General features: G+C 40.2%; 3 protein-coding genes across 11 annotated transcripts in view; 1 reads left to right on the top strand and 2 right to left on the bottom strand.

Moving 5' to 3' along the window:
- Positions 1-941: 941 nt before the first annotated feature.
- Positions 942-17,818, top strand: part of LOC105560320 (AT-rich interactive domain-containing protein 3A) — a 146,630-nt gene continuing 129,753 nt past the window's right edge. For 3 of the 8 annotated variants that reach the window (XM_012009337.1, XM_012009336.1, XM_012009334.1), the window contains exons 1-3: positions 947-1,113; positions 11,674-11,792; positions 14,809-14,967. The gene's annotated coding sequence lies outside the window, so the exon portion shown is untranslated. Of the gene's footprint in view, positions 1,114-11,673; positions 11,793-14,808; positions 14,968-17,818 lie in introns of all 8 variants that reach the window. The other 5 variants (XR_001008811.1, XM_012009333.1, XM_012009332.1 and 2 more) reach the window with 5 other exon arrangements.
- LOC105560317 (major facilitator superfamily domain-containing protein 12-like) lies at positions 1,137-6,361 on the bottom strand. Of its 2 annotated transcripts, none has more exons than XM_012009330.1 (7): positions 5,184-6,361; positions 3,475-3,768; positions 3,120-3,402; positions 2,922-3,036; positions 2,482-2,853; positions 1,788-2,041; positions 1,137-1,689 (listed from the first exon to the last, which is right to left on the bottom strand). In XM_012009330.1, exons 2-7 carry the CDS (start codon positions 3,656-3,658, stop codon positions 1,569-1,571), a joined length of 1,329 nt encoding a protein of 442 aa, XP_011864720.1. In that variant the 5' UTR covers positions 3,659-3,768; positions 5,184-6,361; the 3' UTR covers positions 1,137-1,568. The 2 variants fall into 2 exon arrangements, with proteins under 2 accessions (XP_011864720.1, XP_011864719.1); XM_012009329.1 differs by having other exon boundaries at positions 5,389-6,361.
- On the bottom strand, positions 6,441-8,709 carry LOC105560319 (maspardin-like). Its single transcript, XM_012009331.1, has 7 exons — positions 8,563-8,709; positions 8,254-8,388; positions 7,897-8,002; positions 7,697-7,817; positions 7,470-7,578; positions 6,867-7,115; positions 6,441-6,797 (listed from the first exon to the last, which is right to left on the bottom strand). Exons 1-7 carry the CDS (start codon positions 8,662-8,664, stop codon positions 6,738-6,740), a joined length of 882 nt encoding a protein of 293 aa, XP_011864721.1. The 5' UTR covers positions 8,665-8,709; the 3' UTR covers positions 6,441-6,737.

Below are 17,818 nucleotides of genomic sequence, written 5' to 3'. Positions count from 1 at the left end.
CTCTCCCTCTCCCTCTCCCTCTCCCTCTCCCTCCCTCTCCCTCTCCCTAGCCAGTTTCTGATTACTTTACCGAGCGCGGATTCCAAGACGATTTTGACGCTTATCGCGCACGTTTCACGTACACTGCCACGACGATACTCTCGACATTTTCTGTAGAGATGTGAAGAAATACGGAGGAATCTATCCGCGGGAGACGCGAAAAGGAACGACGAAATCTCGATCGACTTTCGAATTGGCACGTACGCGACACGATGCATCACGATACACATAAGTACGACGATTTCACCTAACGAAAATGCGTCGATCGGGCGTCAATTTCCCCGAAGGGATCGTAAAAGCCGGTTTCCCGCGACTACGTCCTCGGACCCAGTAAGAAATGATTCGTCGATCGACGTCGAAATGATGTCGAATCGACGTCAATTCGACGGTGTCGATGTCGATTCGACGTGCGTCGTTTCGACGTCGATCGACGAATCATTTCTCATTGGAGAGCCTGTACTTACTCACCGGCGCCGAGGCGGGCCGTCCGCCTCGACCGCGACGCAGCATCGCCCGCGAATCCGCGTCGATCGGCAGCATCCGCGGCAACCGACACGCCCCGACGATCGCTCGTCACTCCGGCCGACGCTCTCGGCAAGAATTTTCCCTCGTCGCGCACTTCTACCGGGAAATTTCGCGATTAACCGGCGCAGCGGTCGCGCTACGTCTTCGGAATCGTACGAGCTCCACCGGTGTCATGGCGGCCGCGCAAACGCGCGCCGCCGCCACAGAAGCGTCCGATTCGAATTGACACGCTTCCAAGCGCGGTCAGTCAAACAATTTCCACGCCTTTCGCGCAAGTTTCACACTGCTACGACGACACTCTCGATGTTTTCTATGGAGACTTGAGGAAATACGGGGGAATCTATCAGCGGGAGACGCGAGAAGGAACAAGGTAATTTCGATCGACTTTCGAATTGGCGCGTACGCTAGTACCGTAGCGCGCTGTGACGTCACGTGACGTCAGAGGAAGAATGTGGTATGTCGTTAATACGCTCGTTTCCGGAACTCGTTTCTCAGATTCATTCGCAGGAGAATATTGGCCACTTCGATGGAGTGTCTGAGCGAGGTGAGGTATGAAATAAGTTGATTTCTTATTTGTCAAAATTCGGGTGGGCTGTATTCTTATCTTCATTACATATTCTCGCGAGATTAACAAGTCTCCTATTCAATCCCAATCGCGCGCGTATAACCCCAAATCGAGCCTCTCATAAATCTTTATCCGTAATACTGTTTTTCCATCTGCCTTGTGCGCCGGTTTCTCTCTCGGACGTAACGCAGTTTCGTTAGGTGGAGTATTGTCGGCAAATTCACGTGTGACCGATCAAGTGCGATCGCAATTAAGTCCTGTCAGTGGACTCGCTATAATTAACATTACAGTCGATATAAATTCGTAATTTCGCCACTGATACTATACGAATATGAAAACCGCGATAATGATGCAATATTTTTATTGTTCGCAATGCCGAGAAAATAAGTTATATGGTTTACAGACGTGATATGTAAAAATATATTGATTCGTTAATTTTTTAAGTTATACAACGCGATACAGACAGCAGAGTTACGAGTCCTAGCATCATTGAGGAGGCGCAAACGATGGCCAGCGTGTCTCGGTTGTAAGTAGGGCAGAGTTCCTTGTCGTTACACCTCCTGAAAGAGATTGACGAAAGCAGGTTGTTAAAAGGGCCGAGGTAAAATTAATTTCCGCGTCAACGGAAAGACAATGCGACGGTTCGACGGGCGCCCACCATTTTTCGATGACTATCACCACGAGGCCGGTGATGATCTTGTCGAGGAACGTGACGATCGAGTATACGAAAGCGCTGCGCTCCGTTCGAGAGCCGATCAATTCGGCGGTGACGCTCAACGCGGTGACCATCGTGATGGAGCTTCCCGCGCCAATTAGCACGGCGACGACGTACACGATCGTCGTGCTACTCGCGACGAATTCCGTGACAACGGCGGCGACTATGCCGATTATGGCGCCGAGGAAGTAGCAAGCCTGCGAGGCAAAACGAAGCAAAAGATACACCTCCACTCTCCAAAAGTCAATCAGTGGATTATCGCTGAAAACAGTGAACAGTCACTGATTTACAGTTACAAGGTACACCATTGAAAATCGCAGTGGTGTACTCTGTATACAACTGTAAACCATTGGCTACATTCAGCAGAAAAAGCTGCTTTGCCACTGTTGTAAAATTCGTGAATCTGATTGGCGTGTTCTCTTAATCTTGAGTGAATTTAAGAGCATACGCCAATCGACGTCGACGTCGATCGATGAATCATTTCTCACTGGATTCACGAATTTTACAACAGTTGCAAAGTAGCTCTTTCTGCTGAACGCGGCCAATGACTTATTCACTGTTTTCAGTGAAAATCCATCGATTAACTTTTAGAGAGCAGGAAACAACGCGCTCCTTCCTTTCTTTATCGAAATATTACCTTGGTGCCGCAAATTCTGTTGATGTACTTGAGTAGCAAGGCGGCCGTAAACGAGGATACGTACGAGACCAGCGGCACACTGGCCAGCGCTTGTTTACCGTCGATTTTGGTCTCTTCTATGTACAGCGGCAAGTACACCGTGGCGAGAGTGATAAATAATCTGCTCGCCACGTACAGCATCGCGACTCTCAACAAAATCGTCATGCCGACCCATGACATCCGGCGATTCGACGGAACGTCCGACAGCTTCGCCGGCTCTTCGACGCTCGACGGCTTTGGGGGTCTCGTTTGTTCCAGGAGATTCGCCTTGAGGAAAATGTGAAAGAGAACGGTCACGGTCAGACCGAGAGTCGTCAGGATCAGAGCGATGTTCTGCAAACCAAAGAGAATCACATGCACCATTTTCTTCTTCTCGGTCACCTTATCTCCTCGTTACGTACTCTGAATTTGTAGTCATCCTGCTGGTCCAATTGAACCATCGATCCGCCATCGGTTGGTAAAATTATCCACGCCACCACAAAAGCTATCACGGCCGCACCGACTTGAGCGGAGTATCTACGGATTAGAGATTCGTCTTGAAACGGAACGTTTACATCTCGCTGCACTCGGCTGCTAGAGACATTACGCAAGTCGCGTACCTTATTGCGGTCAGATCGGCTCGGGCTAGGACGGAATTAGTTAACGAGGGAATCATTGACAGATGGGAGATTTGCACGGCCGCCCAGCCCGTTTGAAATATCGTAATACTTGTTACGTATAAAAGCATGGCGATCCCGGCGGACAAGTTGACAAAACCGCCGAATATTACGGGGAAGGACAGGGTGACCAAGACGGAGCCGGCGACGTGCCAAAGTTTCTTGTTGCAGTAGCGATCAACCAGGAAACCGAATATGGGCGTCATAACGGCATCGATGATTTGCCCTTGAATGAAAATCGTTGCAACGTTAATCGATAGCATGACTAACGTCCATGCGTGAAGAATTGGACGCATACCTAACAGCAAGAGGGCACCGGCTACGATGGGTTTTAACAATGCGACTCGTTGAAGGTAGATTAAAGTATAGGAGAACCACACGGCAGCCGCTAGATCGTTGAAAATGTGTCCAAGGGCGTAGGCGAGCTTCGTCGACGTCGCTATTCTCCCCGTGTCCACGAGAGGTCTTTGTTCGTTGTCCATTTTTGCTCGTATTTTCTGTGATGCGAGCAGGAAAACTTTCACTATTCTGGTGAATCCATTACTGCTCCGCGTAAATCACTCTCTTATGACAATGTCCGCGGAAAGTGCAACTGCAACAAGTAACCAACGAATAACGTAATAATTAATTTCTCCGCTAGATACAGAAAACTCTCGAGTCTATTAGATATTTCAAAAAGGTTCAAAGTTGACGAGTTTCATGATTTATAATGTACGCTAGGAATCACTGATGCCTTCCCACATGACTTCAGGCACATATTAACACATCAATACATTTTGCATATACATACATGGAAAATGTTCATACGGGAAGGCATCAGTGATTCGTAGTGTACACAGACAGGCTAGTAATGCCTGGCTCTTTCTACAATGTATTCTATAATTATAGAAATGTGCAGGCATTCTTGCCTGTCTGTTTAGAGTAACAAAGACGAGTGTTTGCGACGAGTGCTTCGTTCTCCGAGCAGGCAGGCCTGCGGTCAGCGTTCCTTTCACTCGATTGAATTTTGCTTCGAGCTATTTTCCTTAGTTTCTTGCTAGGACAGTTACGCGATGATTATACAGTACCCTCCATAAGTTTGGAAACACCCTATATTTTACAGATAAATAGTGGCACAGCAGCGATCTGCGCACATGTTTGATATAAATACTTTGATTTTTTTTATAGGATTTATTTGATTGATAGAAATTGATAGGAAATAGTTTGATATAAATAAAAATAAATAGATGTATATCATAAGTTATTTAAATAACGATGTAACGATAAAATTACGATACGTTTAAATAACGAATTAGACGGGAGGATTCGCAAAGAGCGTGAATTACAAGTGAAGGGCATCTCTGGGAGATTTTCCAGCAAGAATGGAAACGTATTCCGACTAAGTCTCTGCAAAAGTTAATTCATCGCATGCCGCGAGTATGCGAGGCAGTCGTATTAAAGCAAAAGGTGGTTACTTTGAGGAATCTAAAATTTAATTGGAATCTTTATTAAAAGTTCGTCGTATGTACCTTCGTTTTAATTTTCTTTAGTTAAATAAACACTTACAAAGCAAAATACATCGCTTTCATCGTGTATTTGTTTTGTATTACACACTTTTATTAAGTGTTTCCAAACTTATAGAGGGTACTGTAAGTTATAAATAAATCTAAAAGTACGTATGTACGTCATCGACGTTTCATCACGCGAGGGATTAGACGCGGATGATCGATAATAACACGACACCTTATTACGATGATCCGATTATTTGGATTTAGTAGTCGAAATTATGCTTCGTCAAAGTCAACGTGGCTAAAAAAAGATATTGAAGAAACCGCGAGGTATTTAAGTAAAATAAACTCACGCATGTACCCAGCGAGAAACGACTCGTCGATCAATGTCGAAACGATGTCAAATCGACGCCAATTTGACAGTGTCGAGTCGACATCGTTTCAACGAATCATTTCTCACTGGACAAATAAGAACTTGCGGTTTACAGCACAAAGGTTGAATGACGATTGAATTCTTTACCAATATAACACAATCCTCTGTCTTCTCTCTTGAATTTAATAAAATTGAACAATGTACAAACTAGCACGAATACTCGAGCGAAAAGTCTACGTTAAACACGTGCTCCACTTCACGACCGAAGAACAATTTCACGGACGTTGACGAAGAAACGGATAAAAATTTGCGTGGTGTATCTATCCTAATAAAATTGATCTCGCAAACGTACCGTAAAAATGATTAAAATAAACGCTATCGTCACATGTCGCGATAAATACCGCGATATCGGATACCGGCTGTCTGTTCGCGTCACACGCAGGTGAGAGACTGAGCTCTGGAACGTACACTATACACGTCGTTCTTTACAAAAGATAACGTCAAACCATTAAACGGATTATGGCAACACGCAGTAGCCTGTGATAACTGTAATCTTATCATTATGTCGATACCTACCTGCGAGTTTGGACAAGTCAAAATCCTCACTAATTATTTTACTTAACACTTTTTTTTTCATTTTTCATACGAAAGCTCAAACAATGTCCGTCACGTTCCCGAATACGAATTTAACGATATTTAGTATGCGAATTTTTTAGCATTCGCGAGAATATTTCAATGAAACCGCAAAATTAAGTTCCTTGGCAGTATTGTACATTTTCGGAGAAGCATATGATAAAAAATATAAATCAAGAGAAAAGGTAAAATCATTGTTTCGTGTAACGAAAATTTTTAAACTGTAATAATTCAATTTATGTAACAAAAGTTTGTAAGCTGTAATCGCGGCCATTTAAATTTTTATTACAAACGAACGCGGAGAAAGAAAAATCGAAAAGCAACTGACATGGACGATGATGTCATATACGTAGACTGGGCAAAACAGGCCCTGTAATCTGAGATTGCAAAAGAGAAACGCGAGAGGTACACACGAAGGAATCGATACCAAGCAAGTTCTTATACGGTCTCCCGGTCAGACGACCTAGCAAACTATGGTCACTTCTAACTTTGTCCACCATATAATAAACAGAAATAGCAGTCCAAAGTATAAAAATAAGATGTGTGAAAATATTGAGTTTCGGTACAAAATGGCCAGTGATATATGAAATGTGATTTTCGAGAATATTTTATTATTAACTTTATAGAGATGTACTATAATTAAATGTATTTTGTACAAAATCCGCGTGCGAAAGGAATTTAAAAAGTATTTCTTACTTTTATCAGTAGCGACTTAATGCTATAAGAAGTAATTTGTAAGAATTCTGTTACAACTGAAGGAAGACTAAGCTGTTAGAAAATATAAATGCTTTTTATATTTAAAGAATGAAACAGGTAACATATTAGGTAACAATACATACGTCATGTCACATAATTATATCCTAAGGTACTTTTGCATTATATAACAAATATACCACCACTAAAAATTATATTATATTAAAAAATTATATGTTTGGCTTAATGCAAAAGGCATAGAGGTTGTCTACAGTCTTAACATCCACATGTGAGCAAAGGAGAACCTCCGTACAATCAATACTTATATACAGTTTCTGGATTTTATTACAGTTTCCCTAACGTAAATACATTGCGCTAAATCTTAATCTTTTCTAAAGCCGTGTATTCCGTGCCTTCGAACTGTCTTAAGTGAATCTGAAAAAAAAACCGCTTCGATATTTCACGTCCTCGACAATTGACTTAATCATACGTTATAGAATTTACCTGCAAATGTAAATTGACTTCGGCGGCACGACTTAAATATGGAAAATTCCCGCCGCTTTTCAAGTGTGCTAGTTTTGCACTTGGATAGCATTTGTACATTTCTTCTCTAACGGCATTTGATATCGCATATTCGTCAAAAACGTCTATTATTGTCACAGGTAAATGACATATTTTTTGAGGTTGTACGTAACAATTTATGCAATTCATTGTCAAACGTGACGCTAATTCGGGCTGTGTTAAACTCTCGAGCTACAATTAAGGTATATTATGTATAACATTGCTTTTTTTTTGTGTCTTCCACCTTTCATCAGATTGAAGAAAAGTAATGGCGAATTCGGTTGTCTGCGCCAGTGCACACTGAGTGCACACTAAGGCCTGTTTATAGTCAATTTTTATTATTTAACTTTGTCTTAAATACATGTTCAAAGAGTATTTAGCCAAAAGTGATCCGTATGGATGCTGTACAGATCAATTCACTCACTAAGAAATATTTCAAGTGATATTTAAGACGATCCTTAAATATAAGAATTGACTGAAACCAAGCCTTAGTGTGCACTCGGTGCGCACTGGTGCAAACAACCGAATTCGCCATAAGATTCATACCCGTTCCACCATAAAATCAATCGCCTCTATAATCTCTCCGTCGACTTTCTCCGTTGCAAAGTTTCCCATTACCATTTTCTTCAGCACCAACGAGGGCAAAATCCAGAAGCTGTAACAGAAAGAAAATACAACCAATGTAAAAAGCGGCAGATTTTTATCGCACGCAGACCCATGCACATGTAACAGCTGCACGTTGAAAGTTATATACATAAAAATCTCCTACTTACACCGCTGCGGAATCATTGTAACTGAATACAGAAGTGTCCGTAAAGGTATTGCACAAAATCAGAGACACCACTCTAGGACAGTGCGCATTTATCTCTGTGAATTTCTGCGCCAGGAAGCCACCTGCGAGTGTAACATTTTTTTATTTTGTTTACTAGATTGTACCACAGCAAAAGTAAATATCTGACGCGTTCTGCCTGACCTAGGGAAGCACCAAAGATGTGGACTTTGTCAAGTTCTAGATAATCCAACAGTTTTCTGAATCCGTCGCACCACTCCTTTATGCTCCAATATACCGGTGCTTCAGCCTGCAAAAGTAATCGTGTACAACGGTGCCTACGAATGCCCAGTGGGCTTTGTCCTATTTTATCTTTATAATGACCCAGCAAGGCCGAATGCACAAACTAGTGCCTAGTAATGCTGTAAATTCGTCACACCACAATGCCCTCGGTGGTTTACCCCTCGAGTAAAGGCCTTCCTTACCGCTTACATCAGCGCGATAAAAAACTGATTCTTTTACATACACATTAAAGGCTTATCGAATATACGTCCAACTTACTGCGATAATTCTGTAACCTTTGGCAGCCAGGCTCAATATTTGTCTGAAAAAAATATCAGCCGTACCACAGACAGGTGGAAGACATATAAGCGGGGACTTGATGGTCTTTGGGTTAGAGTCGTACACCTTCCATCCCTGAAACAATTGCAGGGACATTTCGAGACACTTGTTTAACCGAACGCTCGTAAATACTTATCGGAGTGATGAGAGGCCACTTTGCAAACTGACGTAAATCGGCGATAAATGGGGGGAAGGGAGAAACGGGTAGAAACGAAAGGATTGGGAAGCGATAACGACAGGAAACGGTACCTTAGTGCCGTCGGCGTCGACGACGATCTTCCTGAGCGGTACGGAGCTGCGAAAGCTCAGATATTCCTGGGAGCGTGACAGCTCGCTCGAGTACGAAGACATATTTTGTTTTCGCTCGCGACGACGCGACGCCAGTCGGTACGTTGGGCCGCGTTATCGTCGCTCGGTGACAGTCGCATTCTTCCCGACGGCGGAAGAGGGAGTGCATCGATTACGATAACGTAGCGTAGCTTGCGTAAAGGCCTTCACACACAAAATTCCGTAAAGACGTAAAACGTAAGCGTAAGAAAATCAACAGATTGGATTTGCTACTGCTTGCGTTATTACCTTACGTTCTCGACTGTGATTGGTCGATTTTCTTATGCTTACGTTTTACGTCTTTACGGAATTTTATGTTTTTTTATCTTGGAATTTTATGTGTGAAGGCCTTTACGTACTTACGTCGCTCAAGTATGTATATCATCGGAGGCCAACGACCACCGACGGAGTCGAAGTTCTACGCTTTCTGACATAAAAGTCCGCGTTCTGCATTGCAAAGGCTTGTTTCCTGTTGCTACACTGGTGAATTAGTGCAATGAGTTAGAGTAAGGCAAGTATATTTTTTTCTCATTCTTGCATACCGCACTTGTTCACCAGTGCAGCAATAGAAAACTAGGGTTGGGAAGTAATTCGTTACTTGTAACGAAGTTACAGTTACAGTTAATTCTTTTTGGTAACTCTAACTTAACTTCGTTACTTTCTCTACATCTGTAACTGTAACTTAACTCAGTTACATTTTTTCGATAACTAGTAACTAATTTAACAGTTACATTAATAGTTACTTTATATATATATATTCAATCTCCATAGATCGCATTAGGCTTTGCGTTTGCGCATAAACGCCTTTATCGCCGCTTTACAATTCAAATGCAGATTCGATATTTTTATTTTTATTGCAAGGGAGTAACTGCAAAGTAACGTTACTTTTCGAGTAACTGCAACTGTAACGCGGTACTTTTCAGAATTGGTAACTTGTAACTGTAACTACCCACACAGCAAAAGTTGATCCCAAGTATGTCCACCGGATATATCTAAAGGGATTTTCAAACATCCCGGGTATATCCGTGAAAATCGGTAGAACATACTAAGGATATACTGGCTGCGTTCAGAAACACCACCCGGGTACCCCAGCGTATCATTCTATCTTTGTTGCTCACCGTATGTTAAACAAGGATAAAATGATACGCCGGTGCGTTCGGGTGACGTTTCTGAACGCAGCCCTGAGGACGTTCCTATGTCCGCTTATAATAGCCGGAGAGCTGGTGAACATTTTGTTAAGGTTGTTTTATACAAGCTGAAATTTTGTAAAAAAGTTATTTTTTCCCTACCTGAATAAGGAACCAATCACCTGCCTGGCCAGCGTTGGTTAGAAGTACACCCATAATTTTTTCAAAGTGTAAAAAAAATGTTGAAACCAACGTGAAGTATACAAGTTGAAATTTGAATATATAAAAATTTTATACTTTTTTGAGTAAGAAAAAAAAGGGCAGGCGTCCTGGTTGGTCCGAACCTAGTGGCAGGCGATCGTGAAGTTGTATTATTAGTGGTGGTGCTTAACTTTTATTTCATATAAAGGTATTTTATAGCTTCAGAAACATGTTGCAATTTTTACAACGTGTTTCTAATGCTATAAGAGTAATGTATGTTAAAAGCTAGGCTGATTTAACAAATAAAACAGTATGAAAAGTAGTAAGTAGTGTTTTCCGTGTGACGGAGAGAAGATTATGCGGACGCGCGCGCGAGAGAAAGAGAGAGTGTATATGAAAGATACATAGCAGATGACGAAAGCATTAGCGCTAGTAGCGATGACGAAAATATTTAAAGAAATATTTATTTAATTATTTAATTTATTATGTATTTATTTATTAAACTATTAAGAATACTCTTAAAAGTCGCCAGCAGTAATTAACAACATCAATGATTTTTATTGACCGTATCTGGCAATTAAAATTCTTATTGCGAAAAATATTACCCCAACCAGAATTCGAACCTGGGATCTCCCTCAATCCGTGACGGGCGTCTTACCAGCTCGACCACTGGGGCTGTGATAATACTATTCGCAATAACATATATTAGTTAAGATGTTGTTTACGCGTCTATTTCGACTTTTCAGAATTCAGAAATTCAGAAAATCAGAAAGGGAAATTTAAAAAATCGCGTATCGACAGTTCAGTGTATGGTCGACAACCCGTATCGACGCACTGTTCTGAAAAGTCGAAATAGACGCGTAAACAACATCTTAACTAATATATGTTATTGCGAATAGTCGCCGTGCCTGAGCGTGCGAAATCTCAGACCTATCATTTGTGAAATATAATCGCTTATTATTTAAAAACTATCATAGCCTCGACATTTTTTTATTAGAATTTTCCTCTTGAAATTTTCTAAGGAATCTGCGATTAAAAGGATATCCGGTGGTTTTAGTACACCCTGTATACAGGGTGAGTCTTTCCATATCCGACAAAATTTTTGAGAAGGTAGAACGGATCGAGATGAATGGAAAAGTCCTGTATCATTTTGCAATTTTCGTAATAGTTAACGAGTAATTAATTATTAAAAATCGTCTTAGGCCGGCCTACCGCCCAATTCGAGCGCGTAGCGAAATGCGCATAGCAATATCAATCACCGGGCGGTCACATCTTGCCACGCGCTCGAATTGGGCAGTAGGCCGACCTAAGACAACGATTTTTAATAATTAATTACTCGTTAACTATTACGAAAATTGCAAAATGGTACAGGACTTTTTCGTTCATCTCGATCCGTTCTACCTTCTCAAAAATTTTGTCGGATATGGAAAGACTCACTCTGTATAAGAATAAATCAAATTGAAATTTAAACGCCAATTGTTAGGACCTAGGCAAGGTGGTGGCCATTATATTGCTAAGTGAATCCATATACCGTATATGGTCACTATCTTGCCTAGGTCCTAACAATTGACGTTTAAATTTCAATTTTATTTATATCTGAAAAAGGACCGAAAAATATTCATCGTTGTTTATAAGAATAAATATATAAGAATGATTTATGAAATATTGTAAATTTTCTTAAAGAATACTCTTAAAATGTTCGCAGGAGTGTCTTGCGTTATCTGGGCGTATCGAACGACGAGTGCCGCCGATAGATGGCTCGACGATTTCCTGTTCAGGTAGAAACCCTCTACTCACCAAGTACTCTAATGATAGCTAAGACAGGTAAACAGATCGTTAACTTGTCATACGTCTGGCTTTTTGCGTTTTATCTTGAGACATTAGATCTAAGAACGTTAAATTGAATTTAATTTAAGGTAACCAATGGAACGTAATTATAAATCTTAGTTTTTAAAAAAAAGCAGTAAGATTATTTTATTTTACTTTATTTTATTTTATTTTATGCTATTTTATTTTATTTTATCTTATCCTATCTTATGTTGCGTAATTTAATGATTAACGTAAAAAAGTATCACATGCCCCCTGCGGCCACTCTATTTTGCCTCTCTGTCTGTTAATGGTCTATCCTCTATGTCTATGGGAAAACCACTGGCCAAAATCTTGTACACTAAAGCCTAATCTACAATGTGCTCTCTGCGTCTAGAAACATTCTTCTTTGTGACCAATAAATACGTCTAACAACTTTGTGCAAGTTGATAAATTGTATATTATACACTGTATAATCGTACACTGTCGACGATTTTTTTAAGCGTTTCGATTTGTTTATATAAAATAGAATGTTTCTCGACGCAGAAAGCACGTTGTAGATTAGACTCAATGCCCAGTGGGCGCTACTTTATCTCATTATGTTATTTTATCTTTATAATGCCTCAGCGAGTTCTAATGCCCAAAGTAATGCCCAAAAATGCCTAATCATGCCCAGTAATGCCGTAAATATGTAAATCACAATGCCCTCAGCGATTTCCTCCTCAGTCCCCTTACGGAAAAAATACTCAAGTTTTGAGTGTTAACACTCGATTGTCCGAATTTACTCTCAAAGGATGTAAATATTTAAATCTAGGTGTTTACGCCCAAATTTAAGAGTAAATTCAGACAATCGAGTAAGTTAACACTCAAAACTTGAGTGTTTTTTCCGTAAGGGTCATTACATAACTCTACACATTTTCCAGCCTCGATTTTTCGGGTTTGATAATATTTCTGCAACAAGCATGGGCGAAAAAACTCGTGAAATGACTCGTCGGGCTGCTGTGAGATACGACGGTGGTTACGAATCGTAACGTAATCCGTGTACACGAATTTAAGGTACCTTCATTCACGTGTACCTGAGTACGTGACACGTGTATACGTATAGGCGTGTATGTGACACGTGTATTCGAATATTCGTTAATGTGACACGTATACCCGAAAATCCGTGTATATGTGATACGTGTAAATGTGTGCAAATATTTGTCAAAATTTGATGAAAGATCTCTATTTTTGCATACGTTGTTCGACACATGTATACGCATAATTCCAGCATTCCAAGTTTTATCCAGATTTTTTGTCACACAATTCTCTAAATATTTCCCTATTGAGGTATACACGGCTACACGTTTACATGTGTCACATACACGGATATTCGTGTACGCGTGTCACGTTCACGGGTATTCGTGAACACGTGTTACATTCACGTGCTCACGCACGGAAAAAACTGATTTAGTTGATTCAGCAAATCTATAGTTTGATGAACAAAATTAAACGTTTTAAAGAAGTAAATTTGCTAATGCAGCAAAGAAGTCGTGTGTAAGAGCAATCGTTACTTTGTTCATAAAACAAATCGATTTTTGCTGAAATTATCTTAGTTACTGCAACAAATCATTTTCGCTAAGTGCGAGACGTAGCTAGCGCCAGCCTCTGAGTAGTTCGCCGACCGCCGCTAGGCCGCGCATGATGTCGGCCAAAAACTCGGAATCAAAATTCAGTCTCGTAGGGTATAAAGGGAGGCGTGGAAGCCAGGGCAAGTATCGCATATTGCGATTGCCACGATAATAATTGCAGAGTAAATGTTTTAATGAGCATTACTTTACCTAATTTTAATTGTTGGCGTAACTAATAATTTTGCTATAATAGGATTTATTAATGCACCTAATTTTCTTTTATGTAACAGCAAAAAAATTAGTTACATGTACCAAGCTATTTTTTCCATTGGTTGTAGTAAAGAATCATCTTTGCTCTACTAACAAATCTACCGTGCTGTAACATCAAATTTTATTAGATATAATTACTAATCCTATGCAGCTTTGCGATTTGATTACTGCAACATAGCAAACTGGCTGTCCGTATATTACGGCGGTAAATTTGCTAGACTAGCAGGGTTTTTGATTGTCATAGCAAATCTTTTTTTTCCGTGCGTGCTCACGGATTCACGTAAATGAAGATTCTTTAAATTCGTGTACACGGGTTAAAACACGGATAAGTTAAATACACGGATTACACGTGTACTAAGGAGCTCTAGTTACGATCTTCTCCCTGACAACCGTCTCATATTCGTAATCACCCGTACTTGTCGCAGAAATTGGGGTATTGTAACGCGTGCATGCTCTCGTGTTGTAGCGACATACAGATCAGTATGACGGGTCTAGTCACATAGGCACGCATGGTCGGTTCATACGAGTAAGTGCGTTATGATTCAGCGTATTATTATACAAGGTGTTATGTAACACCCGCCTCATCTCTTATTTACGGATAGAGCGGACTAGACTGATTGTGAGTCGAAAAGTCCTCTATCATTTTACAACTTTCGCAATAGTTACCGAGTTGTTATTTACGAATTGTTTATTATACGTATTCCCGCGCGCCGAGAAACGCCAATCGCGGGACGGCCGCATCTCACCGCGAGCTTGGTTAATACGCCAAATTCATAACGCAGTTATGGTTGACCATGCGTGCCTACCACTCTTGTATAACTAGAAAATGGGAAACGTAAACGGGAACGTTCTTCTTTCTAAAACACTAAAAACGAAAACATTGTATGTCCTTTACCTGTTAAAATTGGCCATGTGTCAAAGACGCGACGAACATTATGTTTCCACGTAGCAACGAAGTACCTTTATTCTCCGCCTCATTCAGTATTAATGGCTTAACTAGTTGGCAGAACACATGTCGGTCCATTTATATTACGTTCATGGGGGACTACGCGATTCGCAGTATAATATGACGCTGCCACGTCCTTCGTCTTGATCTGCAAAAGCTGGATAATAAAATGCCAATATGTCAGATTTGGTTTTCTTACTTTCTATAGGAGCATGAAGGTGAAGGGCATAATGGATTTTTGATGGACAATGGGCGGGACAAAGATTAAACTAGCCTCGACAGTTACCGGCATGATACCAACACACAAGCCGTCTCAGGTTGCATATAAATGCAATTTGAAGAAAATAAAGAATAACTACGGTCTAAGGTTAGTGCCCAACTCAAAAATAGCTATAATAGATTCTGTTTAGCCATGAAAAATACATTCTATTCAAACTATTCTTATAAATCAATTTAAATTAACGAATGTGATGGTAGATAACGCTTAGGCAATGCGAGCCGTTACCGTTGGAGTTGGTGTGAAAAACTTTCTTTATATACTATATATATCGTATTGGTGTTACTAGATTTTTAATCATATAACCACCTAATAAATTTAAATCTTACAAAATTGTACGTGACTCTCTTCAGCAATCGAATAAAATTAAATTATAACATACTTCGTTCGAAGTTTAAAGCTAGCGCAACATAGTCGTATTATAAAAAATGTGTATCAGATGTGTCGGTGTTATTTGTCATGGTAGACCAGCGTGGTGTGTGTTCGCATATATTCGATCGTTCCTCTGACTAATGTTACAACGTTCGGATACTAAAAGAAGTACCTTGGATCGTTGAGGCACAATAGTTTCAGAGAACTCGATGGTGAACCATATATAATTCTACTTAAGGCCGATATTTGGTTCATCATGCATGAACCTATTTTGGCGTATCTAAATAAAACCATTTTTTGGCCCAAGATTGGAGATCCAACGCTGACAGGTCGATTTTTAATCATTGTTCGGACCATCATTGACTAACTGATATTAGCAAATCGGATATAAGCCAAGTTTGGCCTGCGATTGATAAACCAATCCTCGTAATTCTTGTAACTTTTGAGTTAATTTAAATTAAGTATATATCGAAAATCGTCATTAGGCCTATTTTCGCTATCATTTTTAGATACCTGTAGAGTGTAGAACATTTTCAGATGTAAGGGTCAACTTGGCTGAACATCGGGCCAATTTCGAATATCGGTAGCCGATCAACAATAAAGATAATGGACCAATAAATGGCCGAACCTTGGAGCATAACCATCGCGCGAGATTGTCAACCGATGATCCTCTGCGAGGCCCAATGTTGGACTTAGATTCAGATATAATTCGGCCTATTAAAGAACCAAATTTTGGGCTTACACTCGGGCATAGATATAGTATAGTATATCTAGACTGCTGGTTCTCTCAAATTTCAGGAGTGGGGGTAGAGCTCTCGTAGAAAAGGATGCACTCTGTTTCGTGTCTGTGCGTTCTCTCTCGCACTATACTATACGTACACGCACCGGCATAAATGCTGTCCCTATCCTTGTGAGGTGCACGCACACAACTAGAGTCCCTGTAGTTGTGTGCGTGCACCTCACAAGGATAGGGACAGCATTTATGCCGGTGCGTGTACGTATAGTATAGTGCGAGAGAGAACGCACAGACACGAAACAGAGTGCATCCTTTTCTACGTGAGCTCTACCCCCACTCCGCCAACCAGCAGTCTAGATAGACTATGTCTATGCACTCGGGCTTATATCGGTTGCCAATCTCGCGAGATGGTGACGCTCCAATGTTTGGCCACTTATTGGCCCATCATCTTTGTTGATGATTGGCTACACTGATTGTGAGAGCTGAAAAACAGTGATGGTTATAACATTTTTCCTCGTTTTTAACTTTTAGTCTTTCTTACAGTAACCATTACGTACCACTACAGTAAGCATTTTCCCAGTAATATCAGTACGGATTTTACAATAATTGTAATATCCGTAATAAATATAATTAATAAAATAAATATAAATAAAATAATAAAATACACAGCCCCGGTGGTCGAGCTGGCTAAGACGCCCGTCACGGATTGTAGGGAGGTCCCAGGTTCGAATCCTGGCTGGAGTAATATTTTTCGCAATAATAATTTTAATAGCTTGATACGGTCAACAAAAATCGCTATAGCCAGTGTAGATCGATAAAACTTATGAAATTTTGGTCTTACAATAATTATTACGGATTCTACAGTAATGAATATTGTAGATCAACTGATTGACTGTTACTTACTAATCCAGTATTGAATCAGTACTGTATTTCCACAATCATTACGATAAAAACCAGTAATGATTTTGGTACAAGATTTTATTGAAAATAAAAAACTTTTCAACTAGTTCTTTTTTCTAATTTTTTTATATGTGGGATTCGAATCTAAGATTTCGGATTCTAGCCTGGTACGCTAACGCTGAGCTAACTATTTATATATGTTTTCTACCCTACTGTTAGGCTACATATTATTTACATATTATTTTAATGCTGGTGGTCAACAGTAATGGTTACGGAATTGCACATCACTCAATAATAAAATTGTTCAGTAATCATGTTTTCTTTAATACAATATCGCTTACAACTTTAGTCGTTAGATGGTATTGTATTTTTCAGCAGACATTACTTTTTTTTAAGTAAGCATTTGCGTATTAAGATTAAAAGTTGAGAATGAGCAAAAATTCAGGGACTATTACTGTTTTTCGATTCTCAGGGTACTGGTATTCGAGATTGGCCCGATGTTCAGCCAAGTTGACCATGGACATATGGTCAACTTGGCTGAACATCGGACCAATCTCGAATACCAGTACACTGAGAATCGAAAAACAGTAATAGTCTCTGAATTTTTGCTCATTCTCAACTTTATCATAACACATCTGTACAATTGTCACAAGCGCAATCCCATGTAAGGGTGGTCAACTTGGCTGAACATCGGGCCAATCTCGAATACCGGTAGCCAATATATATATATATATATATGTATATATATATATACAGGGTGTCCTAAAACCACCGGAGGTCCTCTTAATGACAGATTCCTTAGAACATTTCCAGACGAAAATCCTAATACAAAAGTGTCGAGGCTATAATAGTTTTTAAATTAGAAGCGATTATTTTCCGCAAATGATAGGGCTGAAATTTCGCGCGCTCAGGAACGGCGAAATGACAAGTGAT

This window comes from Vollenhovia emeryi, unplaced genomic scaffold (genome assembly GCF_000949405.1).
Source record: "Vollenhovia emeryi isolate VEMERY1.0 unplaced genomic scaffold, V.emery_V1.0 DF939233.1, whole genome shotgun sequence".
Classification (NCBI taxonomy): Eukaryota; Metazoa; Arthropoda; class Insecta; order Hymenoptera; family Formicidae; genus Vollenhovia; species Vollenhovia emeryi.
Note: the sequence above shows the minus strand (reverse complement) of the source record. Positions and strands in the feature narration are given on the sequence as shown.